The 13,984-nt window shown below is 37.8% G+C and overlaps 1 protein-coding gene across 1 annotated transcript in view; it reads left to right on the top strand.

Moving 5' to 3' along the window:
• Positions 1–13,984, top strand: part of LOC104530603 (DENN domain-containing protein 1A) — a gene marked incomplete at its 5' end in the record, with an annotated part of 179,147 nt that overhangs the window by 40,111 nt on the left and 125,052 nt on the right. Inside the window, 2 exon segments of the mRNA XM_029086801.1 lie at positions 495–544; positions 6,041–6,160. Of these exon segments, the coding sequence (XP_028942634.1) occupies positions 495–544; positions 6,041–6,160 (170 nt within the window).

The following is a 13,984-nucleotide window of genomic DNA, read 5'->3' as shown; positions in this document are numbered from 1 at the left end:
CTGCTATGAGACCTATTGGCTTTATCTTTTGTTATTTATCTTGCTGATGTTAGGAAGTATTCTCTAATCCCCCAGACCTCTGTTCCTAGGTAACAGTCAAAAGCTGTGCCAGCAGAAGTGGTCCTGCCAGGCCAAACCCATGTGGTTTGGTGTTATTCACTATGATCCATATGGTCAGGGTAGAGATTGTCCCTAGAGAGGTGTTAACACTCAACAACCCAACCTCCTCCTACTCTTTGGAGAATTACTGGATGGCTCCTGCTGCCTGCCCATGTGTGAATCTTGATTAATTTTTCATTTTTAATGAAGTTTGATCATGTTTATTATTTCACGTGATTGACTGCCTGGTACTCCTTCCATGTAATTGATAAAGCCCATATTTCTTCATCTGTCTCTTATTTCTTCAGGGCAAAGTTGTGAAATTGTGTGATGTGGTTAATATTAGATTTATTGGTCCCAATAGATGTATAAATTATCTCTTTTTCTCTCCACAGGAAGTTCTACAGACTTTGACCAAGTTTTGTTTCCCCTTCTATGTGGACAGGTAGTGTTAGCTTTTCAAACTTTACAAGAAAATAAGCTTGTCAATAAAACCACTGTAGAAAATAAAAACCATACCATTCTTAATGTTCTGTCTGCTTGACTGTGATTTAAAGCACCCAAGTGCAAATTATAGTCTTAGAATCACTTTATCCTGGGGTTTTTATGGGCACCATCAAAAAAAAAAAGGTTTAAAAGTTTGAGCTGTTCAGTAGCAGCAGTGAGAGTGCATTTTGTTTTACTTCTATGTAATGCTTGATGTGAAAATGCTTGGGTAGTAATTGTCAAATCTGCATATTAATATAAAAGCTTTGTGTGTGCATGTATTTTATTTCTTAATTGCCAGAATTTGGACAGAATAATGAATTAAGTGCTTTTACATTTAAAGGCCTCTTGATCTTGTTGGAATGCTGGTGCTTTACTTGGTGGCTACTTAATGTGGCTTCTAATTTTGGGGGAAAAATTGTTACAGTTAATTGGACAGGAACTGAAAATATTTAATTCTTGTAATTTAGAAAACTCAAGAACTTTTTTAGAATTTTTTAAATTTTGCTTTTACTCTGAGTTATTTTTGATGGTTTCATGAAAAGACCAAGCATTGAAATTTTGAAAGGATGCACCACTGCTCGTATCATCTGTGAGCATCATTTAATTGGTTCGCATTACTTAGGTCAGCTAACACACTGAATGGTTTTGATTGATGAAATTGGCATTAACTATGATTAAACTGCTAGAAATCGTGTTCTTATTTCAGTGAAATCTGTGATATTTACAGTAGAAATCAATTTTCTTTATAAATCAGCATCCATTTCCAGTATCACTACTTGTTTATTCGGTTCTCCCCCCAGCCCATCTGCCCCCCGTAAGGCAGCTGGTATTTCCTAGTTGTTTTGAAATACCTCTCACTGGTTTCTGTGAAGGGAGATGAAATCTCACTTTGCTTCTCTGGAGATCGGAGTCTGCACAATAAAACCATTGCTGCACAGTGTCCTCCAGCGCGGTGTTCTGGGGCTGGAGGAAGCTGAAAGCTTGACTGGGTCGTGCGGGCGATAGGGACTTTCAGCCCTCCGGGTGCTTCCTGCAGATCAGGATTGAGAGACATTGGTGAGCACTGCTGGAGACACCTATCATTACTACTGCCTCTACTGTACCTGATTTGTACATAAAAAGAGAATTTGAATATCCTGGGCTGTCAACCTGGGCTCCTTACCCAGGGCTGGTTGACTCAGATGACCTTTAAAAGCCACAAATACTTCTTATAAATTGGAATCAATTTTTGCTGAGTATCTTTTTCCTTTCCTAAGGGGAGGGAAAGGGGAAGTACTTAGATGTATTTTTCTTATCTATGTGTTTCTACTAGAAATATTTATGCTTACTATGTGTAGGTTTATTGTAGCTAGGGCTTTTTGTTTGTTTTGTTGTTTTTTGTTTTTCCCTAGCAATATAACATTTTGAAATATAAGAACACTGAAAACCCATATGGGGTGCAAATGAGAACATAATGGAAAGTGATTCCCATTTCTGGAGTTGCTTGTTAGACTGAATATCACAGACTGTCACTGAAAAGACTGTAAGCCAACCATTTTGAACATAAAGGAGAGATTGTAACCCATAGCGTACTGGATTTAAACTGAAGAATGGACTTTCAATACTTGAGAAGGTAGAGGATGTCCCAAGTTAAAGCAGCTGAGAGAGATGTGTGTACTACTTCTCTTCTTGATGTAAAAATACACACACATTTGTTTATATATATATAAACAAATACCTGTTGTATTCATCTGTGCTGTAAACTTGACTTCACTTTGAACTGTGTGAGAATTAACCTGCCAGTTACAGCAAGAAGGTAAACAGTGTTATATCACTGAACACAGAAGAATTTAATGTGGCCATGATAAAGAGAAAAATACAGTGTATCTCAAGTGTAAAATGTTCTTAATCTTTTAGCTACTTCCAAGTTTAGAACCGATTGAATACCTGTTCTTAGAGGCTCTTTCTGGAACTCAACAGGTGACAGATTTGCAGTAGTTGGTCTTTTCTTTCCCTGTTTACTGTTAACCAACTATTGAGCATTTATTTATACATTTCTTATATTACATTGAAAATAAAGTTATTTAAAGTAGTGAGCAGTTAGCCCCATAATGAAATCACCTCAGACAGTGCTTTAATAGTCTCTCAGTGAACACTTCTTTTACTTTTGAGATGAAATGAAATTGCTTTTAGAAGGAATACTGTCTTCAGTCACATTTTAGAAAGGTCCTTACAGTGGTGTCTTGCAGAGTTGACTAGCACTCTCTAGTGGGACATTAACCCTCCGTGTGTGCCTGAAAAGTGGCGAGTTGGATCAGACCTCTAGTTAATGTAATTCTTAGTCCTCAGAGGGTTTTTAAAAATATATATTGTTTTGTTCATTTGAAACAAAAGAGAAAGAAACACTGAAGTGGTTTCAGTAAAGACCTTCCAAATACCAAAACCCAGTTAACTGGGTTGCCTTGTTGTTGGCCATGACACTTTTAGTATTAGAGTCTCTCTGCAATGCTGAGAGGTTTTAAAGTTCTTGATATAAAAGTGGAGGTACTGGCTCATTGTTCAAATAACTTGGGAACATGGGCTAATACCTTGTGTTGCAGTAATCCTCTGTGTAGGGTATCTCTTCAGGATCTGTGGAAAAATGATCAGTATGAATTATGATGAAGAGATACCGATACAAATGATGAGGAATGTGTAGTCAGTACAGAATAGTCATTACTTTTCCTTTCACCAACTCAGAGCCCAAAGCAGCATTATCAGTTAGAGTACTCTAGGTTTTCAAGTCCTGCTAGAGTCATGTCCCCAATTTATACCCTGTTTGTGAGGACTTTTACTTGGGGAAATTTAATTTACGTAAGTACATTCTGTGTCATGTGCAGTATTATGCCAGGCTTTCAGTGGAAACTTCTTGATGGTAGGAGTGTGCTTAATGGTACTTGAGTTGAGTCTTGCTCTTCTGACTTTGATGTTAAACAGTGGTATTTCTTTAACAAGTGCTGAGAAAGGACAAAAGCCTTCACCTACATGAGTGTCTCTTCTAAGGCTGCATGTTCTATAAATCAGGTGGCAAAAGCTGAAGATGTACTGTTGTGTCTGCCAGATCACAATTTCAAATGATGATGATAGGACACCAAGATTTTGAGGCAAATCGAGATCTTCTGCACATCTGAGTGTTCTCTGTGCTGAAGATTTTGGTGCTTATTGACACAGAATCTTAATTCTTTTTATATTGATTTTTTTTTTTTTTTTAAATATATTGTAGCCAGGTGTCAAAAATCACCAGGAACTAATTGTCCCTTCCTTTAGGCAGTGGACCATGAGGTGTCTACTCTTATGGTTGCAGGATCAAGGTACAGGCTATTCTCCAACTGCCCGAGTGAAGAACTCCACCACAGTCAAATTTCGTATGAGGATTAATTTGTGTTAGTGACAGGGGATTGTTAAGAAATCACTCTTCCTCTCTCCCCTTTCCTCCATCCCTAACTTCTGTCTGCCCATTTATTGATGAGATTTAAGGTGCTTCTATCCTGTTGGGCTCTAAATAAACCTTCTTCCCATTTGGAAATAAAGCTAGGAATCTTAAATATTGATATTAAGATCTTAGGAAAACCACTTTTTATGTTGTAAAGTTTATCCTTCCACGTGAAGAGCTACCACTGAAACTTGAGCCCTATTGGACATAGTTTCTGCAGAACCCATAAATGCAAAAAATCTTCAGGTTCGCTTTGGAGGAAATAACCAACTTGTCACAGTTGTTTAATAAACAAGCCTCTCCCTGCTGCAAATGAAGCATGTTTTTTTCCCCTGTTTCGTAATTTTAATTGTCAGCCAGGGCGCTATTTCTCACACACGCTCTGCTCTCAACCTTGTTAAAATTAAGCGTATAATCCCCCTTTAAAACACCATACTAAAATCACCATAGTAACATTACATCCAAGCTTTACAGATAAAACACAGCACCAGGAAGGGATTTTTTGGTATCCCTTAGCAGCTCAGTATGGTTTATGGAAATGGTTGCTCTGCTGACATTTAGAATTTGGTCGGATGAGAGCACTTACACTGTCTGATTCTCAGACTACTGAAATACTGTTAAATACCTGTCTGTGAATCTGGAGTATTTTTTCATCTTCATCACTGCATGTTTTTCCTTGCCTGTTTGGAATCCACTGAAGGATTCTTCTTTCTAAGCTGGACAGTGACATCTTTCTGATCTGGATCCATCTCTTATTTCTGAAAGTCTGTTTTTCCTTTTTTCCTCTAGGCACTGAGTGTATAAATTGTTTGTTGCATTATATATGGCATCATAGAAGAGAGTATTGGCTCCCTTTGAAGGATTGTTAGTTAAATGGCCTTGAATTTAATGGGGTTACCATCAGCCGTAGTGAAACCCTGGCCTGGGTTGCCCAGAGAGGTGGTAGAAGCCCCATCCCTGGAAACATTAAAGGTCCAGCTGGATGGGGCTCTGAGCAACCTGGTCTAGTTGAAGATGTCCCTGCTCACTGCAGGGGGGTTGGACTTGGATGGTCATAAAAGGACCCTTCCAACCCAGACCATTCTGTGACTGACTTGCAGAGATACCCATGTAAATGCTAGTCAGTTTTGTCAGTCTTGTAAACCTAAAATAAACTAGAACATAACCTGAAATAAGTGTTAATTTCATATTGTTATGAGGTCTGAAGTAGATCCAAAATCAAATGAAAAGTCCTCTAATAATTACACCAGTCCCAACTTCACCACTAAATGTCAGAATTTCCGTTAAACAGTAGCACTGCATTTCTTCAAACTGGGAGGTGGATTGGTCTTGGTCTATATGGGATCTACCATCACTGTACATAAGCATTTGATTAACTTTAGACAAATGTGGAAATATCTCAAGAGTATCTTTAGTTTTGTTAATAAATAACATTCAGAAAGTGCCATGCTTTCAATGTAAAGCATCTTATTTTGATCTTATCTTACTATCTCGAGCATCACCTATTAGTGGTAAAATATGGATGTGAATGATAGTATTTTTGAAGACAGGAAATTTTTTTTAAATGCTGGGGTTTGGGGGGGTTTTTTTGTTTGTTTGGGTGGTTTGGTTCTTGGGTTTTGTGGTTTTGTTTTTTTTGTTTTGGTTGTGTAGTTTTGTTTTGTTTTGTTTTCCAAAATAGAGAACTCCAGTTTGGTTTGTACAGTGTGTACAGAATTGAAGGTGGTTGATGATCATAACCATTTTCATTTAAAGATAAATGCATTTTCATTATCCTCCCACTTATAAAAAAGTAAAAAAACCAAACCAAAACAACAACAACAACAAATTCTCCCTCACCAACTGACATATTTAAGTGTCTATAGGGTACATACTCTAAGAGTTAATTTCTCAAAAAAACTCTGCTGAAAGGGAAATGTTACAAGTTCAATGACTTAGACTAGATACTTTTGACACAGAGTTAGCTCAGCATTAATTTTTTCCTCTTGACTCTATTTTCAGCCATGCAGTTAACCAAGTTGGGCAGAACTTTACATTCGTACTTACAGACATTGACAGCAAACAGAGGTTTGGATTCTGTCGCTTATCTTCTGGGGCCAAGAGCTGCTTCTGTATCTTAAGGTAGGTCTGTGGTTTGGCTTTTGGCTGACTCTAGGAAACAGCGTTTGACTTTGCTGTGTTACACTGCAATTATAATTTCCAGCTGTTCAAAATTATTTTCCTATCTGGTCCTCAAAGTCACTGCTCTTCTGCAGAAGAGATGCAAAATATCTTGCACTTTGAGTTGCTCTGTAGATAACTCTGTTTGTTTGTAGTCAATGTTCTTGAGTTAACAGTGTGGAAAAAAAAAAAGTCTCTTTGCAGTAATTTGATATGACATAGCGTGATGGCAGCTGTTATCTTTAACTGTCACAACTGATCTTGTTAAGACATTTTGTGGACATTTGTATATGCAAGTTTTATTAACAAAGCATCTGTTGGTAACTGAGAGAATGTCACTGATGCTCTCCGCGTCCTACAAGTTTGTATGTATGAGCTATACTCTGTCCTATTGAGTTTTGTGGAGTTTATCATAATAAAGACCGCTGGTGGAGGTTGGAAACAATGCATTTCACATAAAACGGGCAAAGAGGCTCTGTCAGAGTAGTTTTTTATGACCTCCCACAGAAATGTTGGAATACAGTCCATAATTTTCTATTTTTACATTTGCTGCAAGAAATGATGCAAGTAAAATCAGTTTTAATATCTACCAATATATTAGTTCCATTAAGAACTTCTGTGGATTGAAGATTTCCACATGGCACCCAGCCTGTCTTGTTTTAAACAAATTTAACAATGGTCTGCCTTCTGCTTTTTCCATGGTCATGAGCAATTGGAAGTTTTGGAGCAATGGCCCAGGTAAGGATAGCTCAGAGTTACCTGTCTGAACAGCCAGCTAGGTGACTGAAGAATTGCTCAGGCAATCACAAATGAGGACAATTTCCTTTATGGGCAGGAATGGGCAACAATCTGTCTCATTTGTCTCTTGTTTGCTTTTCACATGAGAGAATCCAGTGTAAGAACAATAACTTGTCTTCGTCCTACAAGTGCTGTGTGTTGCACGTGTCAGAATGGGACCTTCTGTATATGTGTTACCGAATGTGATCCCTCTGGAGAATTTCAGGAGCACCTATCAAGAGCCAGGACACTCCTTATTTCATTGGGTTGCATACAGCAATGCTCTGGAGTGGATTTGGGATTGATGGATGTATTTAGAATGAATGTGTCTGTGCCATTTGTGCTGGCACTAGGCTGGTGGAGATACCAAATGTTTGTTGCCTTGTGTTTCGGCATTATACTGACGGCAGTGATTTGCTTACTAGGCCCTTATTGAAGAAGCTTAATATTTGGAGAAATTACTGTGAAATCCATCAAAACTACTGATTAATCGTGTGGGAGGCAGGGTGGCAGGTGTTTTCTCAGTGCCTTCCTTCGTTCTTTCTTTTCTCTAGTAGACATTTCAACTACTATTAGCTATGGCAATCCAGGAATATGGACGGTGCTCTGAAGACAGGAAGGTATTTCCCTAGCTCTTTCCCTGTAGCTGCTCTCCAGTGTGCTTGGGCTGCTCACTCACTCTCACATGCAAAGTGTCTGGTTACATAAGGTAACTTTTCCTGATTAATGACAAATTACAGGGGAAACCCAGATTAAAAAGAAAATCTGAATGAGGAGTAGTACCAGTCCCTTCTTGATCTCTCCTGGATAAGAGTTCTTTGCTGTCAGCTCCCTTATGTTGAGTGAGTGCCAAGAAGAAATGGAGGAGTTATGTTGTAGTTAAATGCCTTCTGCTTCAACTCATAACCAAAAAAAAAGTAATTCAGCATTACAGTGTAGTTACAGCAGTGGATGGATTGAGACTCAGCTTCATTCCTATTGCTTCTTTCTCCTGTGAACTAATGAGAAAATGAAAGTTCACCATTAATGCAGGTGAATGGAAGTTTCAGAGGATAATAAAGAATGTAAATTAGCATTACACAGATTGACTTGCTCTGTCCCTAGGACTGCAGCATCCAGTTAATGAGACTCTCCTCAGAGTCTTTTATGAATTAAAGGATGCCGCATGGCAAATGGATGTGGATGTGAACTACAGTAAAGCAGTTCTTGGAATTCAGTATGGTAAAGTTCCCCACATGGATGTAGCTCCTGTGGCCAGCAGAAAGGCAGTTCCATTGTGCAGAGTAAGTCTTTTGGCTGCTTTAACCAGCACTGTTTAGAAATCTGCTCTCAAGATAGTTTCACAGTTTTGTTCCTGCTGTGGACAGCATCACACAGCGTTATGGAAATCTGGTTAAGTTTAGAAACGGCATCTTCAAGGTGTTCTGTGATTTTCTTCTAATGTAGAACCACCGAGTCTGTCTCTCTTATTCCATTTCGATTTTTATTCACTTGGTTTCTAGCTGATGATGACCCAATGATCAGATATTGTCTGTGACCCAGAGCTGTGGAGCGCTCCGCAGCGCTGCTGACCACCTTCCACACTTCAGACAGCAGAGGGCGGACAGAAGCACAGAACAAGTGTCCCGGGCGGGCTGGTGGGCTTTGGAGGATCTAAACAGTGAAGTGAATTAAAAAACCTCCACAAGCTCATGTGCCATGCATCAAAATCCCTGGGTAACTTGGAATTCTGGACTACCTTTTTCAATACAATGTGTTACAAAACTAAAATATGCTTTTTATTTTATTTTTTTTCTTTTCCAAATGATGAATGAATATTAAGTTGAGAGCTAATGTCCAAGTCATCAAATTCTGAGTTCTAATTTGGTAATATTAACATCCTAGAAAAATTTCCATGCCCACAGATTTTTTTTTTTATTCTTTCTAAGACTTCATTCAAGGACTGAAATTAAATCAATCCTATTCGATATACATTGAGAAGCTGAATTTTTTTCTTTCTAGAGGTTTGCTTTAATCTAACTTTGCATCAGATTTGGCATGGACTTTTCAGGGTGAACAATATAGATAGTTCTGAATTTAGTGACAAGCTGTATCTTTTTTTTTTTGTATGTGGTCTGCTCCTAGAAGGCCGGAGTTAAAAAACTCCTGGCTGAAATTCCTGTAAGCATCACACTTCCACTTGTACTGTTTCTGATGGTCTGAAGATGGCTGAAGAAAATGAAAATAGAGTAGATAAAGCTAAGAGGAGGCTGCTGAACATATGAAATTCTAAATTCTATGGATACATTGAAACATAAAATTGCTTTTTTTTCTCTCTCTTCAGAGAAAGAGATTGAGTTCTTGTATGAGCACATTATTTAAAAGCGCGTATCAGTTTTCATTGGAGCTGAGTTTTTTGTCCTGACTTTTATATGTTGTAGAATCTCAGACTCCTGAGAACTTCATCTTTCTGTGTAATTGTGAAGGAAGAAAAAGTTCTGCTTTAGGAATGTAAAAAATGTTGTTAACTCAGTCTGAATACTTTTCTTGATACCCTTATTGCAGAATGTTTATATAATAAAACTAACAAGTTTAATTTATTAAAATATTTTTATCTTTTGTCTTCTGAAATATTTCCAGAATTCAATGTAAAGACCCGTTACTAATGCTCGAAAAATTCTTCAGGTTATAAATAGATAGGATCCAGTCATTTCTTCAAATGTGTGTTTATTTTATATTCTATCAAAATAAGTTATATGTTTATGAAAGATACTGCTTTTAAATATAGAATAACAACAGTGTTGAATGTATGGTAGCCTATTTAAATGTATGAACTGATTTAAATGTGTAAGTCAGTGTAATGATTTCAGGTTACGTAACATAATAAAATGGCAACTTGAACGATGCATTTTTTAAATAGATTTTAAAAAACCCCATAATCACGTGCATGTTCACCAAGTTGACCCTAGTGTTAAACATCTTCTTCTCTTATGGCAGTGTATATTTGAGTTTAAAAGATAAATTTAGTAGTCCAACTGAGAAATAATATTTTTGTATCCATTTAACTGAACTTGTAGCCAGTAGGTATAAGGCCAAGTATAATAACTGGCAGAATGGTTTCAAATTAGTGTTCTTGCTGTTACTTAGTTTGCTTCATAGTCCCTTATTTTTGATTTGAGATTCTGAGACCAGTAATGTGAAAAATTGAATGAAAACCACTCTGAAATAAAAATGTGTTTAGAAAAACCCCCACAGAACACCCCCAAACCCCAGCACTGGTACAGTGCAGTCTGGCAACCCATATAAATCTGACTTACCAGGTTGTGTGTAACACTACGTTCTTAATGTGGTCTGGATTACTGATGTATGGTAGAGAGTTCAAATCTAGAAATTGTTTTATATATGATTCTTCACTGATTGTATTTAAATATATTTTTCCAGGATGTCACTAAACTTGTAAAATATTACGATTTACTGGTTTTTTTTAAGTTATAAAGCTGGACAGAACATTCTTTACAGTTCTCCATTTTAGATTCCAAACTCGTAAAAGCCATGGTGATCAGAAGTCAGTGGACTTGTCCATCTATGCAGATAAATATGCTGCCTTGTTAACTGCAGTTTCTCCACAACGTCATTTTGGTCAATTTAGTTCTATATTTAATTTGCAAAATTTCTTTTTTCCAGCTATTATGAGAACAGCTTTGGGAGGTGTTAGGGAAATGCTGCCAGACCATACACAGCCGTTATCCCTCGGAGGCTGCCTCTGTGCTGGTTTTTCCCTTCCTATCAAAAAGAGTCGCAGCAACCATGGCAAAAACTTCCTGAGAAGAGACGTGACCATTGGTACCTGGAAGAGATGATGGTAGTTACTGGTCTGACAGCACTGGGGTGCTGTGGGGAGCTGGGCAGGGAGCTGTACAGGCTGTATTGCCCTGCAGCCCCCAAGATTTATTCACACTTAGTTGAACTTGGTGGACAAGAAATCTCATTCCTGTAACCATGTAATAGGTACCTTGCTTTTTATATTATTATTATTATTAACTGGTAGAACTTCTGCTTTATTTGTTAAACTGTGAGCTATAGCACCTACTTCTAACTTTTTGAAGGAGCACTAATAATATAAGTCAAAGATTTTTTGCTCCAAGTTTTGATAAAGTAAAAAAAAAAAAAGATAAAAAAAAGAAAGACAAAACTTTACGTAGTTTTGCTTTGCTTCACAAACTTCCTGGGCAGAGTTGCTGATTTATGAAGGTGCTATAACCATGTGCAACTCTGATTTCGATTTTACTTAATTTGAAGTTTTCAGTGGGTATTCAGCTTTTGTACCCAAAATGAAAATCATTCTTCTGAAGTGAAATGCAGAAACATTTGTGTGGAAATCCCTCTCGGCCAAAATAGCTAAGCTCTGCACCACTCTTTTTCTAAGATAAAAAGAAATGAATCTATAATAGTTTGTGACAGATGGCAGAAAATGTAACTAACTGAATGTGATTCTGTATGGAGTTATTTGAGGTTTTTGGTGTGATTTGTTGTGAGTTCCTCTCCTCCCCCCTTGCCTTCCCTTTGATTGCAGTCTTTGTCCATTTATTCTTAGGATAGAATAAGATTTCTGAGCAGGGGCCTCTCTTGTGGTGCAAAGTGAGAATTGTTTTTAATTGAGCAGAAACATGTGGAAGGATCAGGAATATCTCAAGGGATTACAGAAAAATTCCAAATTTGTACTACTTACAGCTTGTGTTTAGAGCAGGGTCTGCTGGGAATAAATGTTAGTTAGTGTGACCTGTGACCTTAAAAACTGTTGACATGGATTTCAGCCAGAAACTAGCCACAGAACTCCTTTGTTAAGCTCATTCATAGCTCCTTGAAAACTCTAGTCAGTGAAAGTTGCCAGCTCAAATCTAAGGAAAGCAGAGCCCTTTTTTTTCTTTTTTTCTTTTTTTTTTCTTTTTTTTTTTTTCCCATGCTTTGGAAACAGTGGACGCCCCTTAACCAGCAAGACTTCTTTAATAGGACTGCATCGCCTAAACTTGATTGGAATTGACAGCTTCCTGGCTCGGGCTTGCCAACTGGCAGGGCACTGATGCATGGGGGACAAACAGCGTTAAGGGCCTGTAGACCACTGTTTGTGTGTGTGCCTCCGAAATGTAACACACTTCTGTTGTGATACCTGCTCATGTAAAGAAAAAAATCCCAAACCCTGAACGCTGCTTTTAGTCCCACGAGTCTTTCAGTTATTTGGGGGGAGAAAAGTGAATATTTGTGTGGTTTTTTGTTTTAAAATAATTGTCCTGTTGTCCTCTAGCATTTTCCCTTTTCACTGGTTTGGCCAAAAGCCACAGAAAAATATTTACACTTGAGAGAGGGGGGGAAAAAGAGACAATTTGCTTTTAGATTTTTTTTTTTTTTTAAAGTGTGGCTGTATAGTGCTTAAAAATCTGATTTTCCTACTATAAAAGGGTTAAATTTACAAAACTTCCTTCTTGTGCAGTCGCTTCTTTACAAGGTTTTCCACGTGAGGGTTTTGTGTGTCCTCAGCTGATTCTGTGGAGTTTTGTTTGTGTCGTGTCCCTCTCCCCAGCCTTACCATGGATGCATAGACAACTCAAACTTTAATTTTAGTATCTTGGAGTGAATTGCAAGATGGAGAAGGGAACAACATGGTACCAGGCGTGCTGAGTTCTGTGCCCAGTTTTCATTTGCAGTGGATGTGCAGCCTCATGACCATTCCCTTAAGTACTTTTTTTCTGGCAAGCTGAGTAAAATAGATTTTGGGTGCTTTTTCTTGGTGAAGCTTGGTTACACTGAGTTCATTGTAGCCTGTGTGAGATTAGTGCTTTTATCCATTTATGTCAGTTTATTTTATAGTTAATATTTAAGAAAAAGTTTACACATAATCCACCTTTTTTGAAAAGAGAGGAAGAGAACTGATAATGAAACTAGGCTTCCCAACAACAGAGAAATGACTTATTTTGCTAATTTAAGGCTGTAATTACAAGTTAGGCTGCAAGCGATGACTGAACATAACCCCAGAACAGAGAGATCCTCTTATCTCTCTATATATCTCTTCAACCTGATTTCTTCCCTCTTACTCTTTGCTGTGATGCTTCTGTGTAGACATAGAAAAGTTTTTCTGTCTAATTAAATAAGAAAAAAGTCCAGACTTTATTTTGTGAAGATTTGCTATAGTTGTATGTGGAATAAAGTGATAATTAGCAAAATCAATGTTTCGCTTCCATAAGTATCTATATGATACTTCAAGCCTTCCAAAAAGGTGTTTGGTAATGGCTAGAAATGATACAGGACACTTTTTGGACAGTCTGCGTGGTCCTTGTAGAGTGTATCGACCCTGGAATCCCTGTACTTCTTAAAACGCTTCGGAGATGAAAGCAAATAGCAAGCTGGTTCTGTTAGACATTGGCAAAGGCCACAAAAAATACATGTATAAATCATGAGAAATGGGATCTCTCTGATTCAACAGGGCAACAAAATCGTATCTAATGAAAGTGTTGTTATTGAGCCTCTGTCTGCCTTCTTCAGAGATTTTTTAAATTATTTTTTTAGCAGTGGGCTCAACGCATGCACTGAATGTAAGAGTTGGAGATGCAGACGTCTCTCAGTTCCTTTGCACGGACCTTACAGAGGAGAGAAGAGAAGAGAGGGCAGGCGAGACTCCTAGCTAGAGTCTGACCTTCTTTCACAGAAATTCTGGTTTCTTACAAGCTTTAACTGTAGCAAAACAGTTTGACTTCCTCTTCTGTGTGTGACAGGAAATTGATCTAAAGTGGCTTAGAAAATGTGAGAACTCGGGGAACATAGCATGCAGGGTTGGAAGGGGTCTCCTCTTGGTGCAGGCATTTTGCTTTAACTTGACATGTTTATAAAACAGTTTACATCTTAAAAGTTTAGGGTTTTTACCCCTGCTGATTTGCTTAAACAGACACTGGCTTTTAGTTTCAGTTACTTGTCAGAATATATATGGAAAAGTGATGAACCTCATGAAAAGAGAGCTTGACATCAATTAAATTTAGC

Source organism: Antrostomus carolinensis, unplaced genomic scaffold (assembly GCF_000700745.2).
Source record: "Antrostomus carolinensis isolate BGI_N321 unplaced genomic scaffold, ASM70074v2 scaffold2939, whole genome shotgun sequence".
NCBI lineage: Eukaryota > Metazoa > Chordata > Aves > Caprimulgiformes > Caprimulgidae > Antrostomus > Antrostomus carolinensis.
Note: the sequence above shows the minus strand (reverse complement) of the source record. Positions and strands in the feature narration are given on the sequence as shown.